Source organism: Megalops cyprinoides, chromosome 12 (assembly GCF_013368585.1).
Source record: "Megalops cyprinoides isolate fMegCyp1 chromosome 12, fMegCyp1.pri, whole genome shotgun sequence".
Lineage (NCBI taxonomy): Eukaryota > Metazoa > Chordata > Actinopteri > Elopiformes > Megalopidae > Megalops > Megalops cyprinoides.
Window position 1 is genome coordinate 34,860,941 of NC_050594.1, and position 27,925 is coordinate 34,888,865.

Below are 27,925 nucleotides of genomic sequence, written 5' to 3' on the forward strand. Positions count from 1 at the left end.
TCTACCTGAAAATATAATCCACTTAATACCTTAAAATTAGCATTAGGATAATTGTGGACATGGAAAGTACTCCTTGCACAAGAACGGTGTTTTTTCTTATCTTACATGCTAGTCTGGTTTAGCAGTGGAAGCTGTCATGGTCAAGGTAAAGGCTATGAGCAGATTTTGGTGTTGGTCATTCTACAGATGCAGCACGGCTGGTCTTTTGTATTGTGCTTTGATTAATGCTCAGGCCTGGATATTGAAAGTAAGTGGAACAATGACCTTGAATGGTACTGTAAGTAAACCCAGACAGTCTTGGAAGGCAATTCAACATAAAAAAGCTCTTTGAGTGTAGACTTTCTCCTCTGGGATGATAGGACTGTAGTAATGGTTGTAGAAGTAATGATGAGTTGGAGCCCGTCCCTTGGGCATTCCCTTCTAACATCAGTCTGTCCTCTCTGCTCCTAACCTCCTCTATCCCTGCTAGAGACTCAATATTCTTTCAATGTATCACAAAATCATGTTTATTTACTGCCTATTTTTCATTCATCAATTTTGAAATACATGGATACTCCAACAAAATGTTGCAACTTGCAACAGTGTATGCTGTGATATTATAGCAATGCTAAAAATTCATACTATGTAACATCTCTAGATGGTCTTGATTGGGGCTGTTTAATCATGGATAAGAATAACTGCATTGACTTAGTGAGGAGAGCTCACAGAGTGAACTGGGCCAACAGTTCCAGCTACATTTTTCATTTTTGACTGCAGATGGATCAACACTGAATAAATGAGTTCTGTCTGCCAGTGCTGTGTGTGTACTTACTACAAATGTTCTTGAGGGGCCCATCCATAGTTTGCACAAAACAACACCGGTAGCATCAGGACATCCTATTACTGACTGGAACTGCCTAGACAGAGAAGGACACAAGAGAGTCTGCTGTTTAAAGTTACTAATGTCACCAGATATCCTGATTGATATATGGTGGGGTTGTTGATAGAGCTATTCCTTCCTTTCTTAAATCACTTAAAGTTAGGTTGAGTTTGGTGAGCTCTGACCAATTGGAAATTATCCGTTCTGTCACTTGCATGGTTGGAACAGTGTTAATTTTGGCAGCTGATTTTGATTTAGTCTTAGTCTTTTGACTAAAATGTATATTAGTTTTTGTCACATTTTAGTCTTTTAAATTATGATTAGTTTTAGTCTAGTTTCAGTCAACAGAAACTAAAAGATTTTGACTAATTTTAGGAAAATGCATTTTTGTCACATTTTAGTCAATTTGCATTTTTTTTTTATTAAATCAGTACAGTGACCTTTCATCAAGCACACAGATGTTCTTTGTCAGGGCTCAGGCATGGACTCAGATGTGGACCACGAGTGCTCAGATTCCAGGTGTTTATTCACAGGATAGTCAAACAAGCAGGCAGTCGAAATCAGGCAGGGTCAAATAACCAGGCAGGCAGTCCAAGAGTAGAACAAGGATCAAAACCAGAACAGGCAAACTGAGAAGGCAGGCAGATCAGGCAATAAGGGCAGAACGGCAGACAAAGACGGTATCGAGGAGCAGGCAAGGCAAAAACCAAAAAATCCAAACAAGAAAACACAGGCGGGCCCAAGACAGGCAGAAATACTGTAACGATCTGGCAAACAAGACAGAGACAAGCAGGGTTGATATAGGGCTGGGCTGATGAGGTGATGGGAAGCAGGTGTGCATGCAGGCAGGTGGAGATGATCAGGTGGGCGGGGACAGGGCGGAGAGCTGGGCAGGGCTAGAACACAAGGAAATCAAAAGCACATGGACAGGGAAAAACAAAAACACAACAGCTAGCGCTGACATTCTTAAGCCAGCTACATTCCTCAGGTTTTCTTCTCAAGGCCAGGGACTCCTAGCTGTAGCCTAAACTTGATGCATTTAATAATACAGTAACATCCAGAAAGGTTGTGTCATGCACTGTGTGCTGTATAAAGATGTAATATGTGTCTTTTGCACCATGGAAGGAATATGACTTATTCTTTGGCTGTCTTGTCAAATAAATCTGACATTTATTTAATTAAAAAATATTCTTTTGCACTCGGTTGTTTATCATTGCAATGCAAATGACAAAAAAACAACTACAATGAGATACAGTATACTCAGGGCATATAACCTATCCACAATGTAAGACAAAGTCAGTGCAAATATAGTATAATTAAGTAGGGGTGTGCAAAAATATTGTTTTTTTGATTAATTGTTTTTTTTTTATTTGTAAGATTCGATATCGATCTGTAAAATTTAGGGATCGATCTTTTAGGCTAATATGCATTTTTTCCGGTTTTCTAGGTTCATTTCCAAAATGGGTAAACATAGCCAGATAATTAAATAGACGGGCTGACATAGCCTAACTATCGTATTAAAGGCAGTTACTATCCCCCCTCATTAGATCTCTTGTTTAACTTTTAACATTTAATGACCTGCAAACGCATAGAGGAAAACCTGTTACATCAGTTTTTTTTAACTGTGATGCGACCTGTCAGCGTTCACCGTGGCTAACCCTACGGTCACACGGACAACACAGGAGAGAGACAAAGGGACCGGCTGCCATTCATTTTCAATGAGAGTTGGTGATTTACAGCGACAAGACACAAGTGGCCTTTGGCTTTGCAACTAGGTTGGGCTAAAATAGACTAGATTCAAGTTCTGTTTTATGCAAATACTGAGCGATGCGACATGGCGAAGGCAGCGTGACACACACTGCTGAAACGAATGGTCCAAAATTTTGGTTCCAATCAGACATGGAGGAGAAGCTTATCGTGGCAGTGTCGGGTTTCCCCATAATCTACAATTTGTCTCTTGATATGTACAGAGATATAAATAAAAAAATTATGCATGGAGAAGGAATCGTGGAGATGCTTGGTATACATATTCATATATATTTGCACTGCAGTCACAGTTTTTTAATACAGTGCACAACCGCTACCTAGCTAGCTAGCTAAACTGAACAGCAGCACTTGCTCACGAATGCAATGTAATTTAGTGCAACTCAAGAAAAACATAGTTGTTCATGTTCGTTTGCTAGCTAGCTAGTTGTTCATATTAGGCTAGCAAGAAAACGTTCACAATTGCAGAGTTGCTACTGGCAGTCAGCTACGTTTTGTCAGTCATTGTAGCTACCTTACAAACAGCATTCCCTGTGCTAACTAATGCAAACACATTGCTGCTTCGTGTCATTAATAAGTAGGCAATGATACACGTTGTTTTTGTTTTTAAGGAACTATACCCATATGTTCCTCAAATAAAAAGATTTTGGTATACAGCCATGCGTCGCTTAACGTCCATGATACGGTCTGTGAAATTGGACGTTGTGCGATCACCATACTATATACTTAGCAAACCTGTATGGAATAGGCACAAGATCGAAGCATGTCGAAGCATAGTGTTATACAGTAAACTTTTCAATTGTAAGTATGCAAAGTTCACATTAAAGCAATGATAGAAACTACAGTAGGCTAGCCTACAGTACATACATAAGACATTAGCATAGGCCTTTATTATAACTATCAAGACATATGTATTATATGGTATACCATGTACTGTACCATTATACGCCTGGCAGTGCAATCGCTTTATTTCCATGAGACATGAGATACACGTGTTGTGTGCGGGAAGCGTTGCCTTCACTACGTCCACTACGTCCCGTTCTGCGATCGGATTTTTAAACTTTATTATAACATTATGGGACTACGGACGTATATGCGAACGGACGTTGTCCGAATGGACGTTAAGCGGTGTATGACTGTACAAGCCTTTGGCCTTTTCTTTACTGATTTTCACAATTTGTTTCCAGTGAATCTGCATTTGTAAATTTGTGTTCCCTTTAGAGCTTTTTAAACATCTCTCCAAATGTGGAAAGCTGCTATAGTATTTCATATTTCATTCCTATCAAATCGATATTGAATCCGAATCGAATCGAATTGGATTGAATCGAATCGTTACCTTGTGATTCGGAATCGAATCGGAGCATCTGTGCCAATACCCAGCCCTATTATTAAGCCACATATATGTTTGGAATAGTAGTGCAAATGACTATAAAGAACATACTATAGTGCCGGACAATTAAGGGCCACGAGACTTAATGATAAGGGTATTGTTCCTGTGCATCTGGAACATAGCATTAGAAGTAGTGACCCAGAACTGAGTTGAGAAAAACTCAGGCAGGCTATTATCAGAGCGGTGCTTCTCACTTGCGGTTACCACATTCACACTAGAATTAGCGCGGGTGGAAGTGGACACAGTAATAAAACCTAACTAGCGTAATATTTAGATGGTACATGGAAACAATCGAGGATTACAATTAAAGCTGCCCCCTAATTGTCGACCAAACCGTTAGTCGATGACAAGAGTCTTAGTCGACCAAGTTTTCATTGGTCGGTTAGTCGCAGAACCCCCCCCCCCCCCCCCCGCCCCCCCCAAACTCCATTCAGGAGCTGCGCCTTGTCGTTAAACGTTAAAAGGGTATTAGACTATGTCAGGCAGGAAATCATCCAAAGTGCGGGGTCAATTCAAGCGTGTAAGACTCTGCACGCAAAGATTCGCCTATCATTTGTCAACCTCAAACATGACTTATCATCTGAAACATGTAAGTAGCCTAACGTTATTGTCCGTTTCGCACGTAACTTATTTTTATGCTATGTAGCGTGCTGATAGTTTTCAGTTAGCATTTGCTATATTTTTTAACGTTAAACGTTTTAACGTTAATCGCTGTTTCCTCAAAGCTAAAATTAGCTAGAATTTTTCCAATCTAGTGTTCTAATCACACCCGTTTTAGCATATGTGTTAAACGGCTGATCACACCGGTGTGACCATACGCGCGAAAGGGTTATTCCATTATGCTAAATAATTAATGGCCTGATTAACATTAACTTTAACGAATTGCAAAGTTAAGGCTATATGCAGCTAAATAAATACATTGTCATATGTGCTGTTAGGCATATCCAAGTGTTCATGGGGACTGGGGAAGCTAAATTACCTTGCTTACTGCATGTTTAACCATTGTTTATCATTTGTTTTATTGTGTTGGTGTTACAAGTTCATAAGTTGTGTTATGTTATACTGTGTTGAAATAAATTAACAAAATGTTCAGTCTCCTTGCTGGTTGTTCCAACACATTCAGAATAATTACCGCTTTTGCCATTAGCATTATCGTTAACAGGCGGCTCACTTTGTGCCTACGCCTGTAAAATTTATATTTAAAAGGCTCATTATTACATTTTTTTATTTCTCTGTAATGTAGCACAGTGTTAACAATGTTACTTATAACATTCTTTTCTCAGCCCTGGAACTCAAACCATTTTCTGATGCCCCAAAAAATATATATTTAAATATTTAAATTGATGTGATAAACGTGCGACAAGTTGACTAATGGCTTGAACTAACAACTACTAGTCGACTAGGAAAATCTTTGGTCGGGGGCAGCCCTATTTGTAATAATGGTTCTGAACTTACAGTATCTCTATGGACATCACGGTGGCTCAGTGGTTAGCACTGTTACCTCACAGCAAGAAGGTCCTGGGTTCAAATCCTGGCTCCAGTCCATTCTGTGTGGAGTTTGCATGTTCTCCCTGTGCTCTGGTTTCCTCCCACCATCAAAAAAAAGACATGCATGTTTAGGGTTAATACTCCTGTCAGTGTCCTTGACCAAGGAGTTAGTCCCCAGGTGCCACACTGCGGCTGCCCACTGCTCCTAGCTCTTGGTGTGTGTGTGTGCCCCTGGTGGGCTCCTGGTGTATGTGTGCTCCCTGCTCACTGTGTGTGTAGGATGGGTCAAATGCAGAGGATGAATTTCCCCATGGGGCATCAGTAAAGTATATGATTATTATTATTATACGACACAAGCATAATAGGACACTGTACACTAGTTGACCTGTAAACAAACAGTGCCAACGATTGTTGTTGAGGTGGCAAGCTAACCTAAACACACTAACAAGTAACACATATTGGCCACCGCTTCATTTGCAGTACTGTTCCTAACAACAAAGTGAAAAACGTTGAGGAACATTTTTCGTCACAGTTTTCGTTAACGAAATTAACACTGGGCTGGAAATGCCATCCTAGCTTATGGGTGAGCTACATGTAACTATGTAGGGCCTGCGTGATGACTATAAACAAAGGAATGATTCACACTGATAAACACCAGAGCAATGCAGTGCATACGCCAGTGATATACAAATTAATTCGTAGTTAAGTTTCCCTTCGTCTGATGTCTCCTGTGCACATGTGAAGTGTGTGTATTTCATTGAGTTGTTTTTCCCAATTCTGAACATTAATGTCTGATGCCTTCCAAACAACTGCAGAATCTTAAATGTGATTTGCTTGACAATAGAAGATACATTTTTGTCTCTGACACAATTGCCTTCAAATTACATTTAATTGCTTGGAATTATGCGAAACGACCCATAATTATCTTTAATTTCCTCCAGTGTGTTAACTTTTTCCCCACCCATAATGTAAATAAACAGCTACGTCTGATCTAATTTTCTTGTTTTTGAAAAACCCTGGAATGATGGATATGCAGAGCTTCAACCAGTCAACTAATTTCATTTCCCCCTCACAGTGTTTTCAGTGATCAACGTCACATGCTTTTAAAGACAATTACTCCTCAACAAGATTGGGGAAAAAAAACTGGCCACTTGTCTGCTATTGCATGTGTCTCACCCCTAACACAGGCCCTGTGGCAATATCATGCCCCCCCCAAACATCCCCTACCACCGGCCACCTTCTGCCATATCAATCCAGGAGTCTTGGTCCATTAGCGCCAAGATCAGCTATTCCCGACAGGGAATCAGAGCCACCAGAGGTCTGCAGGGGGGGTCCATTTGGACAATGAAGGCCTGTTCATATGAATTCACTTACAAATCATATTTGATTTCATGCATAATTAGTTTGTCCATCAGGAGGCGTTGGTACACAAGCGGTGGAAGTATCTGCGAAATCATGGTGGTCTGATGGCGTTTCCTTCGGCAGAACAGCCAATATGCATTAGAAGAATGCTGCGGTTCCGCGTCACTGCTTAAGATGAGCTGGGTGTAATTTCCTGGCCCGGTCTGGGAACGGCATCTTTTTAACAGTATAAAGCGCCCTGAATACTCATACGTTGGCAGCTTTCAGTTTTTGATGGAGCTCCTGCCCCACGGATTAAACTCACCGACTTAATTATGTTTTAAAATGATATTTTAATTAAATATCAAGGTAAGCAAAAATGGATTTCAAAATAATTAATCAAACATCAAAAAAAATTAAACCTTTTTTTCTGCTTGAGCAGCAGAAAAGTAAGAAGCCTTATTTAGGTTTCTTAGAGATTCAATCTAATTTAATTCTCTCCCTTCTCTAAATAAACAGTCCTAAAACCTTTTTTCATCTGGGGGAGTAGAGATGATAGGGGTAATCAATATTTCTAGCATTTTAATTAAAACCGTTAGTGGAATAAATCCATTTAATTATCAGTTAATGAAATACAAGGTCATTTACCTGACAGCAACTTTGAAGGTGGCTTACTGGTTGGAATGAGGCACAGCAGTCCAATGTCAGAGCCGTTTAGCTGCTGTCAATGCTGAGGTTAAAATCCTTTCAGCTGCTTAACCCCTGGAAGTCCAGCAGTCTGCCCTTGTTTACAGCTAACTTGGATAAAGGAAGACTCATGAAAGGCAGTTCTCACATTAGAAGAGAGGCCTCTCACACACACAGTTAAGGCTGGATGGTCCATTAAAATATGATCACTAAAAGCGAACAAATTATGTGCAAATTTAGGTAAAAAGGTAAAAGTCTAATCATGTAAAACTGTGGTGTAAAAGTGAATCATAGTCAAATCTGTTTTCCTGAAAGACAACCGCCTCTTATTCTTTATGATTCAGATCACTAATACCGCTTGAACTGTTGCTTCAGCTAAAGATTTGTTTCCTGTACATCATTTACTGTGCAGGAAAGGGATTAGAAGGTGTGAGCAGAGGATTGTGGGTTTGAATGGTTTTCACACTCACAGATTATCCCTGAGCAAGGTGCTTTACCTGGATTCACCCAGTAAAAAACCTGATTAATCAATTGGGAACTAGTTGAAACAAATACCCTATTTATTACATACCTGATTCTCTGTGTTGCAGTGAAAAAACCTAATCCAGGAATACAAGGCTGTAACACATCTTTTATTTGTGTGCAGGTGCTCCTGAGCTACAGGGGGAACAGTGGCGCTTTAACAGCATGGCTCCCGCTGCCTGGAACAGATACTGCAAATAATAAATAGAGATACAATGGAGCAGAGAAATCGAATTTAACTTGGCCCAAAGCACTTACCTGGAATGTGTATATAATGTTGCCGGGCATTTGTCATTGCAAGCCGTTCTGGAGTTTTGTCCTACTGTTAATGAAATAGTAAACTCGGCCCTTTACATCACGTTCCAGCTTTACGCATCGATCTTTACAATTGCTTCTTTGTCTTATTACTAAAATCAATTTCCTCCTCCGGTTGCCAAGAAGAGCACTGTGACCTTTTAAAAGCAGTTGTTCCATGCATTTTTTTTTTTGCTCCTGCACACAACCAGTGTCCTTGTGCCGCACCCATCGGCATTGGAGTCAACAGTGTTCCTTACAAAGATGTGCAGTTGCAGTTGTCCCAAGCTGAAAAGGCAATAAGCAAATCAAACAGAGGCAGTGTGGCACGGCGGTTGAGGAACAAAGGTTGCAGGCTCAGTTCTTTGATAGAGCACTCCCATTGTATGTTTGAGCAGGGCACTTAACCTGAAATTCCCCAGCAAATATCCAGCTGGATAGCATGTGAAAATGTCACCCATTCCAGTCATCCTGGATGAGAACATCTGCTATGCAGATAAATGAAAGCATGATTTCATAGAGGAAATGGAGGGAAACTACATGTGTGAATCAGAATGTCCCATTCATTCACACCCCTCAATAAATAGGAATAAAAACATCCTGTATGAGAAAAAAATGTATATGTTGAACATATTTCATTGGACTGAGGACTGGAGATTGAAATGATCAGTTGAAAACATTTATTTTGAGCCTAGTTTGAGCTTCTTGTGAAAGGGACCCTGATTTTTGGCCAAAATGTCCTTGTTCATGTTGAAGTTAATAACTACCTCAATCTCAACAATGGTTCCAGAACCAGTAGGTAGAAAACAACCCCAAAATATCATAAACCCCATCACAGTTCACAGTGGGTAGGTGTTCTTTCTCAACATTTGCATATTGTTATCTCAAACATAAAACTGTTCAGCTCAATTTTCATTGTACCTGACAATGAGCCATGCTTCTAGCTGTCATTCACTAGGGTAATTCATGTTGCTTCACCATGGCTTGCATTCATTCATGCACCTTTAGAATTATGGTTTCCTCACAACCAAGTTTTCTCACAGCCCTGCTTGGGTAGCCAGCCTGGCAGGGTTACCACTAGACAGGTAGCTTTACATTTCTCAGTCATGGACATTCCAGGTGAAAGTTTTTTATGGGAATTCTTTTTTTGTCACTTTCCAAACTGTGGAGATCAATGACCACTGCTCATACCTGGGGTGTAAACCTTGGTAATCCATGTTGCAGATGGATCTCGTCTGTATTGCAGATGAACCTCACCACAGGGAAGTGCAAAGCCTTTGGGTGCCTCAGTTCCAGTAGCTTCTGTTGAACTTCAAATACACCGAAGGTTGAGTTTAGTTGTAAAGATTACTTAAATAAAGGATTTTTGAATATGGATCTAAATCTGATCTGTGCAATGCTGTGGATATTAAATTGTAATATAAATATAAATAAAAATAAGCAGAAACAGGGCACAGTGTTTATAGCAATATACAGTAAAATATGCATGCATCCAGAGGTTCTATCTGTTGAGATATTGTGTTTTAAAGCTTTCATATGCCACAGCTCACTTTAGCTCAATTATTGCCCATTAGGTCATGGGAGTCCCAAGATGAAATTTTTCATACCTCTATTCCTCACGTAAGAGGAGATGTATGCGTGGTACAGTTGATGAAATGTTCTAAAACCCAAAAAACCTAAAAACAATCTGCAGCACCTTTCCAGTATTTGGTCAGTTTTTTCAGGAAAGAAGACCAGACAGCAGATTATTTGTTTACTGAGTTTTATATAATATCTTTGGCTTTTCCATCCATGGAAGTCCACATATTCAGTTTTCTGTATACTTTAGCACAAGGTCTGAGTAGTCAGTCCATCATAGTATTGCTGGAAGAGAGAATCATGTGAATGTACTACAAACCCAAATTTCCTGGTTTGATGTTCTGTGTTTACTTACTTATTTTTTTTCAACACAACTCTCTTTGAAAATGCAGCTCCTTTTATCCAACACCTAAAAGCCATTAATTTCTGTTTCCCCAAACTCAAAGGAGGCGAGCTGAGGTAGCTCCGATACCAGCCTCCACCGATTTAGCATTAAGATCAGATTTTTTATGTTACTTAATTATTTCCTAATTAAAGTTTGCATGTTAATTAAAATGGTGGCTAATGTTAATTACCTATATTAATGGATTCTCGTGTAACACCTGCCTAAAGCAATTGGCTCGGTTTTCAAAATATCTTCATCTAAGCTGTTTTCCGGATGTCGTCCTTTTCTTCTTTGAGAAATGTTGCGGAACTGAAGTCGGGGAGTGCAGGGGAAGGGGGGTGAGGATGCCAGGGAATTTTTTGGAGCTTGTTGCTGTGAAAGTTGCTGTGAAATATCATAATCAACCATTGTAATTCCCATGATTCATTTCAAAGACTGACGAGAGAAAGTTGGGTGGGGAGGGGAGCATATTGCCAAAGTACCATAATATTGTGTCTGCCCCTCTTCTTGCTTGTATGTATGATTCTTTTTGGGATACCCAGGTTAAGCCATGCACAGTATTCATTCATGAAGAAGGGTGGGGGTCAGGGGAGCAATATTTGATCAACATTGAATGTGACCACATAATCAATATAATCCCACCCTCTACCTCCAATCTTGAGCATTGCATACGGTGAACTTCACAAGGCAGTCCCCTTCGCACATGAGCCGGGTGTCTCTGGCTGTTTAAACTTCTTGGAAGCAGGGATCAGCGATTAAATGTCACCTTTCAGCAACAAAATTAAATAAGAAGCAGCAATTTGGCTCCTAGCAATTGCTAATTTCACGCCCTGATAAATGTTGCAGGAGCTAAAGCTTTCAAACTGCCTCAGATATTTCTTAAAGGTGCAGGAGTTTGTGCTGAGGCTGGCTTCCTGCTTTCTTCTCCTGCTGTCAGCACACTGAGAGATACTCAGGTTCGCCACCAAGGGCAAGCAGACCCCCCCCCAAATCATAAGCAACCCTTTGGCTGTCGTGCTGATGGCTGACGCAGTCCTGAAGCTTCATGGTCATATCTGTTTCGCACCTCACTTTCATGGAGATGCAGGTGGTTGGGGCACAAGGAGAGAGCATGGCTCGCTAGGTTGTGTTAGGCATTCTCTTTCAGATTTGCCTCTGAAGCAGGGGAGAAGAGTCAGAGGAGCTGGCTCTACATGAGTCATTACATTTCAAGTGTCTCTTTCCTACTGTTGGCACATGGCCGCTTTTCACAAAATTAATTTCCACTGAATGTTTAAACTTTTCCTAATTGTTGGAGAATAATACTGCTCATCACCAGGCACAGTGCAAAATCAGGCCATCTCCTTCCTCTCTTCCCACAATTCCATCTGCCTGTGGACAGGGCAGTGAGCTGCCATGATTCCTTCCGCAAATTAATTGGACTTTGAAATGCTTTGGTTTGCACGCAAGTTGACCTCAATCTTTCTCCCTGTTGGAGACTTGGTGGTCTTGTTATCCGTGGAACTTATGCACAGTGTAGCACTACGTGTTGGATTTAGATATTCCAGCCATGACATTTATGTTTTGTTTGTCATTGAGTTTCCAGCCCCCTTTTTTCACACCTGGCTCGCCAGCTGTGTTAAACTTCTGACTGTGTTTCCAGAAGCTTCCTCTCAGTGGGCAAGGATGCACCAATCCCAAAGAGGCACAAATAGTCAGAGAAACAGCCTCCATATTTCTTTAAATTTCCTCTGATAGAATAAATAAACAAAGGCTAATGAAATCAATCACTCCCTACAAGGTTTTGATCTTGATAAGCGTGTGAGAAAGCAGGGAGCTCCTGTCACATGAAGCACTGTAATAATAACCGTTATTTTTGCCAGTAAAATCCCTGGGTTCACGTCAAGAGACCACACCACTTATTAAACCCAGACTTTATGGCCAGTGATTTAGAATAATAGTTTTTAAATGAGTTTCATGTTTCCAGTGGGTCCTAGGAGGGCAGCTCTCTCAAAATGCAGTTTTCGATATACAAGTTTGAATTTGAAATGTGTGAGAATGGAATTCTTGCAATGCTAACAATAGTAATAATACTTTGTTCCCTTTATTGGGAAGCTGTTTTGGATGTATAGAGTTGAATTAGTCTGTCTTTCTGAAGATGATTATTTTGGTTTTGCAGCCTGTTTTTCTGTGGTTGCTGGTCTAAGGAGGTCTCGCCAGGCTTTTGTGTGTTTAAATTTATGAGATTCTGTGTTAGAATCCTTGGTCATTAACAACTCCAGCTCAGACCCCACACAATCCTAGGTAAATTTATTTTCTGAGCATGCATCCTCTCGCGTCAGATACAGCCATGGCACACCAGGATGACCCTGATGGGAGAAATTTCAAACACACCAATGTATGTATGAGGTGTTTTGAACAAGAGTGGTGGGGGACTGTGAATGGGGGAGGGGTACGGCTTCCCACAGTTTTCAATCTAGCAGTAATGCTTCCTGCATTCAGAAGTGATGATGAAGAAATAAGCATTCAGTTATGTGACGTTGCTTAAATGTACAGTTTAAGACCAGGCCACAACTCTTCCCATCGCAAACAGTGCTCACCAGAGGCACATATTTCTCCTCCTAAATTTATATTGTTCCCCAGCTGGTTTGAATGAGGCCCGTATCCTGTTTGCATGGCATCCACCAAATTCCTTCTCTATTTTTTCTCTTATTTTTGGTCTCTGAAGAAAGGAAAAAAAGGAAAAGTGTTATACAATTCTGTTTTGATTTTTCAAAGATTCATATAAATTTGCATTTTGGTTCAAGTGGAAACATCTAGCCACCAAAGAGCCTATGGACCTTCCTTGTCTGCATTTCTGCACTAAAGAACATTACATCAGTGTGTGAAATACCCGGTGGCAATCAGGAGGTCCCCCCTACCCATACCTGCCAACATTTAGATTTCAAAATACGGGAGGTTTTTTCGGGGGGGTGGATAGTAAATAAATAAGTAAATAAATAATTGCATACAGTGTGGGGATTCTGTGTGTAGATTGTGTTTCATAGATGATCTGGCAACTTGGGTAACTTGAGTTTCCTGGGAGATTTATTTTGTGTTTATTTTTCATACAAAGTGGGATGTAATGTCAGCCCTACATTGGAGACAATGCAGAAATTTGCTGTGATTTCAAAATCGGATTACTCGACAACGCTTTCTCGCACAGAGGAACAGAATAGTATCATCGGAAAGGGTAAGTTCTGCTGTTTATTTTGATATGCGGTACATTGCGAAGCAATAGGGACTTCATGACTTATTCAATGGAGAAGCAGGAGTATGAAAATGGGTGAAGAAATTAGTAAAGATATTACTTTGCAGAAGTTTGATCTGTCTTCATAACGTGATTACTTCGGTATGTACATATATGTGTACGTATATGTGACGAGCATCACAAAGCTCCAGTTCCGCTCTTTCTTGTGATATGTGTTCCATATCTATGCAATGACGAGTTCATGAGTAAGCCTAATTCAAACAAGAGTAATGGGTGTGGAGATGGATGCAGAGCTGTATGCAGATTGTAAGTATGTTTAAATTTGATGTAAATTTAAAATGATTTTTCTCGCCAACACTTTGTCGCAACTAGCATCGTTAGCGATGAATACTTCGTCAGCAATTCAACCGAGAAGAAGGGATGTGAATTTGGACGCAGGCTGCATCTGTCGAGCTTTAAGGGTTAAAAGACATTTTTAGTGACAATTGCAAGTGACAAATAATTTTTTTTAAGATTTTTCCAGAGACCCCCCCAAATTTTGCTGTTGAGACCCCCTGAAAGCCTCAAGTGTCAATCAAGGGGTCTCGGACCCCCTGAGACCCCCCGTATTTTGCACCCTGATTGTCATCAAATTTCAGCATTTTTAGTAGCAGACCTGCCTTTATGGATATGTTTATTTTAAATTTTATGTTTACATTTAGTGAGGACACACTTTACCATACCTAGCTGGCCAGGCCAGAATTAAGCACAGAATTGTACTTATGTTGTGTAATTTTGCTGCCTCCAGCATTTGTGTGTGGTTGCCTTTTCCATAACTGTGTTTGCCAATTTCCCACTGTCACCATTCTGTGTTTACTTGTTTTTCAAAGTGCCAAACCATCAAGTTGTTGATAAGGCTGAAGAGAATTGAAAAGTTGTTTTCAATCCATTTTGTTCTAAAACAGAAAGAGAATTAAAACACCAGTACTTCAGGGATGGATGTTCCAGAGCCGGTGTAATTCTTGATGCAGTCCCCACTTTTTAAATGGCAAAAAACGAATGAGTTTGCTTGGACAATACTGGCAACAACTGGCTTGTAGTGTAGCATCCAAAATGGCTTGTACCATTATGCACTATGTAGACTATGAATGGCTACCCCAGTCAAAAAACATGAAACCATTTCTGTGCTGGCAGTTTGAACTGAGCATGAATAATCCATACATGAATATGCACTGAATGACTTATATCAAAACATGGATGTTACATTTCAAAGCTTAGTATATCTTGGTCTGTTTATTCTGCAAAATGCAACATTCTCTAAATTGTTTTGGTCTGACCTGGTACATTCCAGTGCTGGAGACATAAGAGACTGTGGTGTCTCTTAATCACGTAGTGTGCTTCTGTTAACCTTAGATTCCCCCCAGAGCTGGAGTAGTAGGCATTTGATGAAGACAAACAAAGGGAAGAAAAATCAGCATGAAGCTTAACAAACTCCAGAAAATTCTGCCTCTCAGTTTCGATTCTGTGGACAGTTTTTTGCCATATATTGCATTAGTACAGTAGAATTCCACTAGTAAGATAACAAAAAAAGAAACTCAGGAATTCAATAACAGACCTGAATCATGGTGCTAAAAAATGTCTGTTCTATGTGAGGGTGAAGTGTCCACTTTTCTGACCTGACAGAACCCAGTATACAGCACAGCCCTGGCTTGACCTGTCATGTATGTGGCATCAGGACCTTCCAGCCACATGTGCATGTGCCTTCTGGGTCTCCATGTGCACCCTGGGAAGTTTTGAGAGTGTACACCCTGGTGCATGTGTACTGGTGTTCTGAAGGTGAGCCCTCTTTAGACGTCTGGCAATGTTCAGAGTTTTAATTTGATTTAGCTTCTTTCCTCCTCTGTACATTCCTTCCATTGTGTTTGTTTCTTCTTGGTTGTCTACTGGAGGGGGAATCCAATACAGAATTGAGCAGAGCTGTAATCGCCCTCAATGTGGATATTTGTGTGAGGGATAAAAATGCCTAATAGTTTATCCTTCACTGAGAAATATTACTTGCTCTATGTGATCTTAAGGCAGTGCTGTCGTATTGACATTACTCACTAAATAAGGAGTGAGGGGGGCAGGACTGTTTATAGTTTTGAGTATAAATTATTGATGTTTACATTTTATTATCTCATGGGCTGATATAAGAAAGTTCACAGTAATCAAAACATTGTGCGTATGAGGTGCAGAGAAGGGGAGAGACAGGTGACACAGACGCCTATCTCATCGCTGTGTGATTGACAGTCAAACCAGCGCGTGCACCCCAGGAGACATCTAGTTCAAGAACTTTCCAGGGGCAAGTAAATTGGCGCTGGCGTGCACACAAAAAGCCTAAAAAGACTTGATTCAGCAAATATTCACATCTGAACACTCCCCCCCCCCCCCCATTCACACCGGCTCCTGAGAGAGAAGTAAGTATTCATCAAATGATCAAGATTTATATTGATTTGGTTGCACATTAGCAGTTTAAAGACAGGAGTGTTTTGACAGTGTGAGTGCAGGTTTGAATCATTCTGTTTGAAATAGGAATACAGGATGCGCCGCTCCGAAGCCCCTGTCTGCATATCTGAATAAGCAGGACCTTAAACAGACTGCAAGAAAATCAAAACCAACCTTCCGGTGGCTCCGAGGGTTATTTTCTGTGCAGATTTCAGGCAGCACTTAATGCCATGTGTGTGTGATAGGATTTTATTTTCAGAAATGGGTCATATTGACTCATGTGAGCAGCAATGAGAAAAGGTGGTGGAGGGGGGGTGCAGTGGTTTCCTGTTTTCTAAAGTGGAACAAACACAGCATATGGGAAATTAATAAGACAAAGCCTTGCAAGATTTCTCTGTATTGACAGTGTGATCAAACTCACTGGTTGAGGAGGAGGCTTGCTTATTTAGGACAAATTGAATTACAGTATACTAAAGAATAAATCATTTCAGTGTCTGCGTTCGGGGCACTATTTATATGCTGTGTGCTGATTATGAATGAGGTGTATTTGAGGTTCTTTTGTTTTTTTTTTTTTTGTTTTTTTTCAAATCTAAATTGCCTAAATTGCAAATCTAATTGCCTAAATCACATATAGGGAATTTCATTACATTTTTGATTATAATCATATATATTATTACATGATTTGCAGAGGTATCCATAAACCATGCCAGTATAATGCAGTGATTGTTGGATGTGCTGGTGGTTCTTGCAACAAATGTGTTGGAGTGGCTGGAGCACTTGCCCATGTAGCAGAGTTTAGTTTAGCTCAGTGGGAGTGGTTTCAATCTGTAAATCATGTATTGAACTTCAGACTTGAGAGCAGATAAAAGCAATTTCATTTAGACAGGATGTGTCTGAGATTCATGTGCAGCAAAATTACACAATCTCTTGCAAGATTAAGGTTGTTCCTTTTTTAAATGTCTAAGATGGAGTGGCCACTGTTTGCATACCTCATCCTCCCTCAGTATTACTTGCTACAAAATGTAAAATTCCCAGAGTAAGTTCTGGTAAGCAGATAAAAAAGAGTAGTAATAATTAATACACAGTTGGGGAGCTGCTGGGATGGGAGCTGCCTGCTTGTATGTGCTGAGATGCTCTGCATTGTCCTCCTGCTCAAGGTGGCTGGGGTAAATTGCTTTTGTCTGTAGCCTGCGCCAGTCATTATTGTGTGTGTAAGCAGCACCAATGGGATTGAGTAATTAGGATCCTGACACGGCATCCACACGCGGGCTGGCTGAATCAGAAATGAAGGCAAATGAAAGCGAATTCCTCCGAGGAGGGCGGTGGGGGGGAGAACTCAGTACTGTGGTGCTACTAATTTTATGGAGCTCCTAGTTAGGTTCATTTGAAATGAATGGGGGCGTAGGGGTGTTTGTGATGCGCACACAATAAATGGAATGAAAAAAGGCATCTTTCTGTTGATTTACTCATTTATTACTGAGGGTGTCTGACTGAGGAGCTGTTTGCCTTTGTGGAATTGTTTGACCTTTATAAAGGCATCCACAAAATGGTTCCAATGGAACACAAGCAGTGACAGTTCTTACAGTGTAAAAAGAAAACAGTGAAAATGAAAACAGTAGATATTTCCGGACTGGACTGGGGAACTGTTTGAGAGGACATGGGGGTTTAATTTTTGCATGCTTGATATAATTTGTTTTTTTAGCTAAACACTGAATATTTTCTGAACTGAATGTACCTTTGTACGATTGCATGCATTGGGTGTTCTCAAATATATATATATATATATTTTCAACCATATCTGTGGACCAAACAAGTGTCATTGAATGCTTCCTGTCGATTTATGCTTACCTGACAATGTGTTTGTATTCCCACACTCTGACGACATCAGCTAAAAACACTGTCTCTGATTTTGCCGCATAATTATTCTCATAATCAGTCTTTCGCATGCTCGTGATGTGTCTGCGCCCCAATGCTCTTTTTTTTTTTCCTGCCAGGGGGAGGTCCAGCAGTGTCATCGTGAGGCTCAGAGGGACGCTCTGGATCAGATGGCTCTCAGACTCAACAGCCAGCAGTACTGCAGTGGCTCCAAGAGGAAGAAGGAATTCGCCCAGATGTCAAAGGTCAACAGGATCGGGAGCAACAGGTACCACCCACACAGCTCTGGTTTACCTTTGCAGCTGCTTTGGTTATAGCAGGACCCAAAGTGAGGCACAGGCTTGTATTGTTTTAGAGAAACACATTTATTTGACCATTTACATTATGTTACATTATTACTGTCATTTAAATGGATAGTATGCCCTTTTTGTCTGTTGATCTTAAGCCCCTTTAAAATGAAAAGGGGTGAGCAAAAATTGATCACATCTCACCAGTAACTCCCAATGTCAAATTAGATTCTGTCACTAAATCATAAATTGCAATTTTCAGAGCAAACGACAGCTTCCCGTTTCATTGAAAACAATACCCTCAAAGTAAAAAAAGATGATATGTAGTGGTATATCAAGACTGCTGTATCTAAGATATGCTTCTGCTTATACTGACAAGCCCAAAACCATCCCCAAAATAACAGTCATTGGCTTAAGAAGTGAACAGGGGTAAAGGTGGGAAGAAAGGGATCCTTCATGAACGATACTTTCTGTAACAACATAATTACGGTTTTTCATTACACCAAAATAAATGTTGATTACATGGAAAATTACACTTGCAAAGCTGTTTTCAAATATGCTTTCATTACCTGAGTAAGCTCAAACCATTTTAAATCCCACAGCTCCATGAGCAAATATATTCACTTCTGAAATACTTGTTGAGTAGGAATAAGGTGTATAGGCAGAGAGAAACCTTTTCAGCCAGGAGCAGGTAAAGGAAGTGCATCATTGGATCACATAAGGTTGGTGCACAAGTTATTCCAGCATATGTTACTCTCCAATTACTGCAATTAACTCTCTCCACTCTGCTGCAGTTCCCCATTGATATTCACATAAATGTGTCTTTTCTGCATTAGGTTAGTATTTCCCGGTTGAAGCAATGTAGTGGTCATGTTATTTCCCCCCTTCCCTAAAGAGGGTGCAGCACTGTACCCCTCTGACAATCAGCCGTTTTTGCACATGAACTCCGGACAAAATGTCTGGAGAATTGGGTCCGGAAATTGGCCGGAATTGCCCTTTCACACATGTAGCACACAACAGGAGATTGTCCATAACAGAAGCGTTGTCAAATATTGGAAATATTTTGATTGTTTAGGCGAAGGGTGGCGCCTGAGTAGAGCGTGCAGGAGACAGGACATGACGCAAAAAGTACGCTGCAGAGATTGCAGTGGCTGTATACGAAGCCGCCTACTGCATACTGTGTACTGCGTACTACACAAGTATATACTGTATACTGCATGCTATTTTTCAGTGTAGTAGGCCTACCAGGTATGCAACCATTAATGATTACATTTGTAGTATGTTACATTGTCGCGTGAAATCATTGCGAGTTTAGAAACATCCAGATTTAGATTTCCCCGTGGTATTTTCCAGTTAGACACCACTTGTATTCTCACGAGTGAAAAGTATTGACGAGTTCACGAAAAGTATTCTAGAGCTGAAGTATTTTCAGGTTTTTTCATTTCAATGTCTTGCCTTTCAGTGGTGTGGGCACATAATGTGGCACAGAGGAGGAGAAGGCGTACGTACGTACGTACGGGTAGCCTATAAAAAATATCACACATAGCCATCCAAATGGTGCTACCGGTACACATAGTTTATTATTAATTATTAGGGGTGCAGCGGAGCACAAAACTCATGATTTGGATCATATCATGGTTTCTGAGTCACGGATCAGATCATTTTTTAGATCAGCGAAAAAAGGAGACAAATCAACTATGGTCCGTTACACCACATCTAATTATACATTTATTATAACAATAAGGTAAGTTGTTGTTCGCTATGTAATGTTAGGTCATCAGTTCAGCTATCTCACTATACCTAACACTATTAGCTACAGTTTAGTTAGCTGCTAACCAGATAATTAACTATTAACCAACGTTATTAATCATCGTAAGAGAGAAGTTTTGGCAGTATAGCTATAGCTAACTATCTCTTTAACGACCGTTGGACTCAAAATAACATGTATGTGGACGTATCCGCAATATCAACGAAAGAGTGGAAAGAAATATACAGGAAAGCAGAAAAGAGTACGAAGATGTTTGTATTATTCCGGTTTCGTGCCAGTCGCATGCTAGAAATGTCATCAACACACCCACTCGCTCGCTGTGAACTCTCCGGCAAATTACCTGTTCTATTCACACATGGACTCACTCCGACATGAGACGGACTTTGTATTAGGGAGCTGGCAGAACTAAGTCCATCTCATGTCCAGTCCGACTGATTTGGATGTTTACGTTCTCACATACAGCTCCTCCGGCCAATGGCTAGATAAATTCCGGCTTTCAGTGCATGTCTGAAAGGGGCTACTGTCTCATGACCCACAAGTGTGGAACGAGAATATTTCATGGTTGAAACATTATGAACATTTGTCCCTTTTTTCTTTAATAGAGAAAGGAAGATATTTAGTGATATTTTATACCATACCTCATACCTCTACCTAAACAGCAAGGGCGTGTGTACGTTTTTTGTTTAACTTAATTAAAACATTTATTCGTCTGCAGTTTCTAAAACTTAAAATGTCGACTGAATACTGTGGTGAAGTTTTCTTCACAAAGTTGGTCACATAATTCTCCCACCGGTATTACTAGCTAGCTAGCTGATACGAACTTTACCTCAGCAATAGACCTATGTCAGTGACAAAACAGCTGGCTAGCTAACGTTAGCTTGTTCATTAACGATCGGCGAAATAAGTAACAATCTAACGTTATATATGAAAAATTTATGACTCAAACAGAATACTGTTCAGTAGTAGGCTATAGAGAATTTGAGACCGAAAATAGGGTGTGGCGAGTAGCCCAGAATACGTCCTTGATTTACAAAGTGAACTCAATGTTTTTTTTTTTTAGCCCAGTGCTTTCTAAACGACTGTTGTAGCTATCTGTGTCATCCCAGTTAATCTGCTGTGTCAACTAGCGGGAGCCCTGAGTTATCTTCGAAAATAAAAACCCGTTTAATGGGCTTACTGTGCTTGCGTCGTCATTTAACATGAATTCAATGTATCCTGAAATCAAATTTTATTTAACGTACAGTAGTTTCAACAGTACAGAAACTAGCTAGCTAATAGCCTAGGCTACAATTGCTGTTGCCAAATTATTCAAAAGATGACTAACGTGAAACGCGACTACAAATAATGATTTTACTCATTTAGAGAAATTAATTTATTGGGGAACTAGTTGGGGGGGGGGGGGGGGATATGTCCCCCCCGGTTCCTACGCCCCTGCTAAACAGAGTTATGTCATACTGCTTTGTTGATGCCTATGTTGTTAGACCCTAACATTCATAAGCAATCAACCCATTTCTGCAATCAGAAGAAGGACTTCTTCTTAAATGGCATCACCAAAACATCTATCACATTGATGTTCTAAACAAAAATAATAAACTTACCTGTTAGCAACTAACATAAGCAGTCACTGTAGCTAGATACGTCTATGGATACATGACATTTTTAGCTCTTGAAGCAGGATATCAGATTTTGTTTTAACAAATGTTCAGTACGTGTGCTAATTTATTGGTTTACTAAGTATCTACAGAAATAATTAGCCTATTTGCTATACACTACTCACAAAAAGTTAGGGATATTTGTCTTTCGGGTCAAATTTATGGAAAATGTACAAAGTTCACGCTACAGTGATATTATATCATGAAAGTAGGGCATTTAAGTAGAAGCATGCAATGGTGATTTCCTCATCTCAAACAATTTATTGAAACAAAAGCCCACAACAGTGGTGGGTATACCACAACAAAAAATGTCAATGTCTCAATAACTTGTCATGTGCCCTTGAGCATCAATTACAGCTTGACAAGGACGTCTCATGCTGTACACAAGTCGACTTATTGTCTGCTGAGGCATGGCATCCCACTCTTCTTGAAGGGCAGCCCTCAGGTCATTGAGGTTCTGGGGTACAGAGTTACGAGCCTCTACACGGCAACTCAGCTGATCCTATAGGTTTTCTATGGGATTCAGGTCTGGAGAAAGTGCAGGCCGCTCCATTTGAGGTATCCCAGTCTCCAGCAGCCGTTCCCTAATGATGCGACCTCGATGAGCTGGAGCATTGTCATCCATGAAGATGAAATTAGGCCTGCGTTGTTCATGCAGGGGCACAATGACTGGATTAATGATGTTATTCAGGTAGTATGGGCTTGTCACTGTACCATTCACAAAGTGTAGGGCAGTTCTGTATTGACTAGACACACCTGCCCACACTGTAACACCACCACCACCAAAGGCTCGTCTGGTGACAACAGTGGCTGATGCATAGCGCTCTCCTTGACGTCTCCAACATCGTTGGCGGCCATCATTTCTGCTCAACGTGAATCGACTTTCATCAGAGAACAGCACTGAGGCCCACTGGTCCCTCGTCCAGCATAAATGCTCCCTGGCCCATGCAAGACGATGACGCCTGTGCCTGGTGGTGTGGTCAGGTACCCTTGCAGGTCGTCTAGCACGCAGACCACGCTGATGTAAACGGTTTCGAATGGTCTGACGTGACACTTGGGTGCCTCTCACTTCCCTTAAATGTGCCTGGAGTTGAGTGGCATTCATCATCCGGCTCCGCAGGGCACTGTTCACAATTAAGCGGTCATCAGTGTGGGATGTGGCCAAAGGACATCCACTTCTATGCCTTTCTGTGACTCTTCCAGTCTCTCTGTATCTCTGTTGCAACCTGCTGATGACACTCTGTGACACTCTAAGCTTAGTGGCCACTTCCCTCTGAGAACATCCTGTTTGAAGCCTCGCAATGGCGCGGTACTGTTGATCAATTGTTAGGTGTCGTCTTGGTCTCATGATGTCAAAATGGGAACAGCATGATGTAGAGGACTGTTTAAATACCAATTGTAATTGAACCAGGAAATTTATTGGTCGATTCATGGATCAAACACCTGTTGTGAATTTTGCCGTTCAGCTCCTTGTTAGAGAACAGCAAGTTGTGCAAAAGTACTGAAACATTGAACAGTTGGACATGTGCATTCAAAAGTTTAGAGAAGGTCAAATTAAGTTCACCTGTAAAGGTTATAGTGCATTTTAGGTTCATCCTGAAATTTCACCCGAAAGCCAAATATCCCTAACTTTTTGTGAGTAGTGTATATCAAAACTAGTGAAAATGCATGCATCTGCACATGCAAGGTATCTAGCTAACCACTTTTCCAACCCTTGCTTGTATTTCATGACTATATACAGTACCAGTCAAAACTTTGGACACCTACTCAAAGAAAGGTTTTTCTTTATTCTTACTATTTTCCACATTTTAAAAAAGTGAAGTTATCAAAACTCTGAAATCACACAAATGGAATTATGAAGTGACCAAAAGGTATTAAACAATAAAAACTAAAGTAGAAAATTGGAAATTAATTAATACATACGCATCAACTTCTCCATTTATATTTTTCTAATAAACAAATTTCAAGCATTTAAGCATAAGTCTAAGTAGATCAAAATGTCTTTGAATGCATGTTTCCAATTAACTTAATCAGGTGTGTCCAAACTTTTGACTGGTTCTGTATATTTAAAAACATCTCAAGGTTCTGTACGCTCATGGCATATACACTGAGGCAAAACATTATGACCACCTGCCTAATATGCTGTTGGTCCTCCGTGTGCCACCAAAACAGCGCCGACCCGCCGAGGGCTGTGGACTCCTGCAAGACCCCTGAAGGTGTCTTGGTGGTATCTGGCACCAAACATTAGCTGCAGATCCTTAAAGTCCTGTATAGTTCTCCGAGGTGGAGCTGCGTGGATCGGATATCTTGTCAGTCCAGCACATCCCACAGATGCTCATCGGATTGAGGATCTGGAGAATTTGGAGGCCAGGGCAACATCTTGAACGACTTCATCATGTTCCTCAAACCGTTCCTGAGCAAATCTGTTGCAGTGTGGCAGGGCGCATTATCCTCCTGAAAGAGGCCCTGCCATCAGGGAATACCATTGCCATGAAGGGATGTACCTTGTCTGCAAACAGTGTTTAAGTAGGTGGCACGTGTCAAATTGATGTCCACATGAATGGCTGGACCCAGGGTTTCCCCAGCAGGACATTGCCCAGAGCATCACACTCCCCTCCCCGCTTGTCATCTTCCGACAGTGCATCCTGGTGCCAGGACAATGTAAATGGCGTACACGTACATGGCCGTCCAGGTGATCTAAAAGAAAACAGGACTCCTCAGACCAGACGACCTTCTTCCACTGCTCCAAAGTCCAGTTCCGACGTTTGCGTGCCCATTGTAGGGGCTTTCAACGGTGGACAGGGGTCATCATGGGCACTCTGACCAGCGTGCGGCTACGCAGCTCCATACGCAGCAGGATGCAATGCACTGTGTTTTGTGACACAGTGGAATCTTTGCTGAATTGGAAGGTAGTATATTATATATTTATGTAATTTTTAATTTATGTAATTAACATACACTCTTATCAAGGGTGGTGACATGGCTAATATAGCATGAAGCATTCAAATACATTGCAGGAAGAACAACGGTAATATAGGTTATTATTATTTTTTTTAATTTTTAACCAATTAGATGCACATGAAACTAGTTAGCCAATAAAAACTGGACTCTAGACCAACAGCACTGTGTACCAAAATGGACCCTGTACAAAAAAGGACTACAGTATTACTGTTGTAGCCCAAGACTTTAACTTTGGTCTGATGAAGGTTATCTGAATACAAAACCAATATTTGGAATGAGAATAATGTAGAGAATATGTATTTGTACATACTACTACATGAACAAAACACATTCTCTGAGACCAAAGACTACACAACTTCTTGAGGCTAAAGCCTAGACTGGGTCCATTTGGCTCATGTCTAGTCTGTAATTTGACTTCAGCAGAGCAGCGTGTATTTTGGTGTTCTGCAAATGCCTTTTTCCTCTACTGAGACAAATCCTCATGCCCACGGAATCTGTTTCCGGTTTGAGTCTTTGGTGATGAATCAGCACTTTTCCCCTCTGTGTCTCAACCCCCACCCTCCAAGCCCTCTCGCCCCCACAACCCCCACACTCCTCACCACAGTGATTCTTAACTCCAGAGCCTGGACTCTACTCCCTCTCTTGGCTTTGAATCAGGCATCACTTTAATCCTTTTAAGCCTCTCATTCTAATGATTTATTTTGTAGAAAACCATAATGATCCTTCTTTGAATTTTAATGATTGCTGCCTGCTCAGGGATTCATTGTTTTGACTCCTTGGCCCTTACCTTTGCATGGAAACATGTCTTCGGGGAGGAGCTGTCGAACGCTATAGCCACGGCTGCCTCTCCCTTCCCCGGCCGCCACTGCTACTCAAGCCTGTCGGCTCGCCCGCGTACCTCTCCAACTTGAAGTTGAGAAACATGGGACAGTTGCTATTCAAGGAAGGGGAATCAAAAGTCTCTAGTGGTGGAGGGGAGAGGATTTTCTTCTAAGAGACCCAAGAGAAAAAAAAAGGGCAAGAGAAAAAGAGACATCAAGTTCCCACATTAGGAACAGGGATTAACTCCATAAATTAAAGAGCCCTTTCCATAAAAGTGTCACTTGAATGAGAAGTGTCAATAAGGTGTCCAACCTTTTCCTGTCATTACTGAGCTTGCCACGGTTGGTCCTGTAATCGTATCCCATGATGAATTAGGCACAGCGTATCAGCCACACACTGGCTGGGGGAGATGGATGGTGAATGGGCTCGATTGGGGGCAAGGCTGGGAAGTGGGGGTCCCCACTATGTTTCACAGGCATAGTGCTTTGACGCAGTAGGCAAATCTGTCTCACCTATGGACCTGACTTTAGCATTTTACCCAGGGTCTATAAGAGCAGCTGTGAACATTACCCAGTGTTGAGGTGTGTGATGTGTAAGGTGGGGTGGAAGGGGACAGGGAGATGACTTCAGACAAGTCAGGAAGTAGGAGTAGGTATAGGCAGACCTTCACGGAAAACAAAAGAAACAGGGTGAGGAAACTGCACTGACGCTTCAGACGCCTCAACAAAGCCACTCTTTTACCGCTTCTACCATGTTTGTTTGTTTGTGTAGATACTCTGGGAGCTTGCTTTACAAGCATTTAGTCTCCCATTAGTGGAGAAACAATATCAGAGGATATTATAATGCACTTGTCGATTCAGCTTATAAAACGCATACTCTGTACCATAATGAGAACCAGCTAAGAATGCCTTCGGGTGACTTTCTCTTCAAGCGTACATATCATATTGTTTCTTATATTCATGTCTTCTCCATTTTGTTTTGATCAATGTCTTCTGTATAACAAATAAGCTAAAATATTCATACTTTCCCCAATGCTGTTTTGTTTGATCAATGCCTGCTTCAGAACAGCTAATACATACAGCCGCGCTTCTTGAAATTACATGTGTGATACCCAAATAAAATCTCATTTTTCACTTTAGTTTGTGGTGGCATTAAATTGAAATAAAAAGGGATGTGTTGATATTTTTCCTACTTTGATAGTCATTTATTTAATCTCATTCATAGTTTTTTTCTTCAGGGACAGCTCGCTGGAAAGCTTGTGAATGCAAAGCGAGAAATGGCAATAATCTGACATAACTGCCAAAGTGTCTGAGCCCGTATGAATTCATAACAATCTGCCGCTGATGTTTTAAAGATGTAGCCACTGCACAAAGTTGCCGTTAAAAAGAATGACACTAATGTGTATGTGTGAGAAATCCGTCTTGTTCCTTTTATAAATATTTGATTTTATTGATGTTATTTCATTTTTGTGCAAGAGGGTTGTAATTTAACCATTCTTGTTGTGAAAATGTCAGTCAGTGTCAGGTTGGGTGTGGGGGTATTGCCGGTATGTGTATGTGTGTGTGTGTGTGTGTGTGTGTATGGTCGGGGGGGTCCAGTGAGGCTTGCATACTGACTTTCATTGTATTCTTTTTCCGCTGTAGAACTGGACCAAGCTGGCTCACGTAGTTCTTGTTGTGGGTTGTATTTGGTTTTGCATAGGAGCTCAGCATGCTAACATCATTGGTGTTGGCCTACCTACAAGTGAGCTGTAGGTGGTGTTGGACAGGTGCTTAATTACATAGTGCCACCTCTGATGGGATGAACGCAGAACGAAGGGAGCATGCCATGACTGATCACAGCAGAACAGTCAGAGGTTGATGTGCTACAGATCTGTTTGCAGGTGTTGCGGTGAAAAAGAAATCTTGCTGTACGAAGCCAGCTTTGGTTCCAGCTCATGTTAACCTGGCTATACAGTGGGGGCATGGCACTAGGAAGGGTTGGCTGGAGGGATCAATTTGTCCAGTCCAAAGTCTGTGTCAGATGTTTATCTAAACCGATACAAGCCACTGTGTTTCTTTATATTGAGTAATAAGCAGGTATCATAGTACGGTGTTTCCTGCATCACAGTTAGGACTCCTTTTACCCCCTCTTCATAGGGAATACAGCCAAGAGGGTGTGAGAACAGGGGTGAGTTGCAGGTGATGTCAGAAGGATGTTTTTATGCATTCACTGTAATCTCTTCTTTGTTTTCATCCATAGCCTGCTGGACTTTGAGTCAGAGTACCAGGAGCTTTGGGATTGGCTGATGGATATGCAGTCCATCATGATGGACAGCCACGAGCTCATGATGTCAGAGGAGCAGCAGCAGCATCTCTACAAGGTCAGACCCGCCCTGAGAATTTGATTGGCCTCACAGAGGGCAATAAGGGTGTCTGTATGATTCTGCTCCTCAACCTCTCCCAGACTCCCCACCTTACACAGGCTCCTGCATCATGAGTGCCAGAGAGCTCCCTTTATCACATTCCATTAGGAGTCATTTTGTAATAGAAGAAAAGATTTCTGCAGATGAATAGAAACT

General features: G+C 41.1%; 1 protein-coding gene across 1 annotated transcript in view; it reads left to right on the forward strand.

Moving 5' to 3' along the window:
• Positions 1-27,925, forward strand: part of akap6 (A kinase (PRKA) anchor protein 6) — a 206,175-nt gene that overhangs the window by 130,181 nt on the left and 48,069 nt on the right. Inside the window, exons 8-9 of the mRNA XM_036541655.1 lie at positions 17,995-18,143; positions 27,607-27,727. Coding sequence (XP_036397548.1) covers positions 17,995-18,143; positions 27,607-27,727 — 270 coding nt within the window. The remainder of the gene's footprint in view (positions 1-17,994; positions 18,144-27,606; positions 27,728-27,925) is intronic.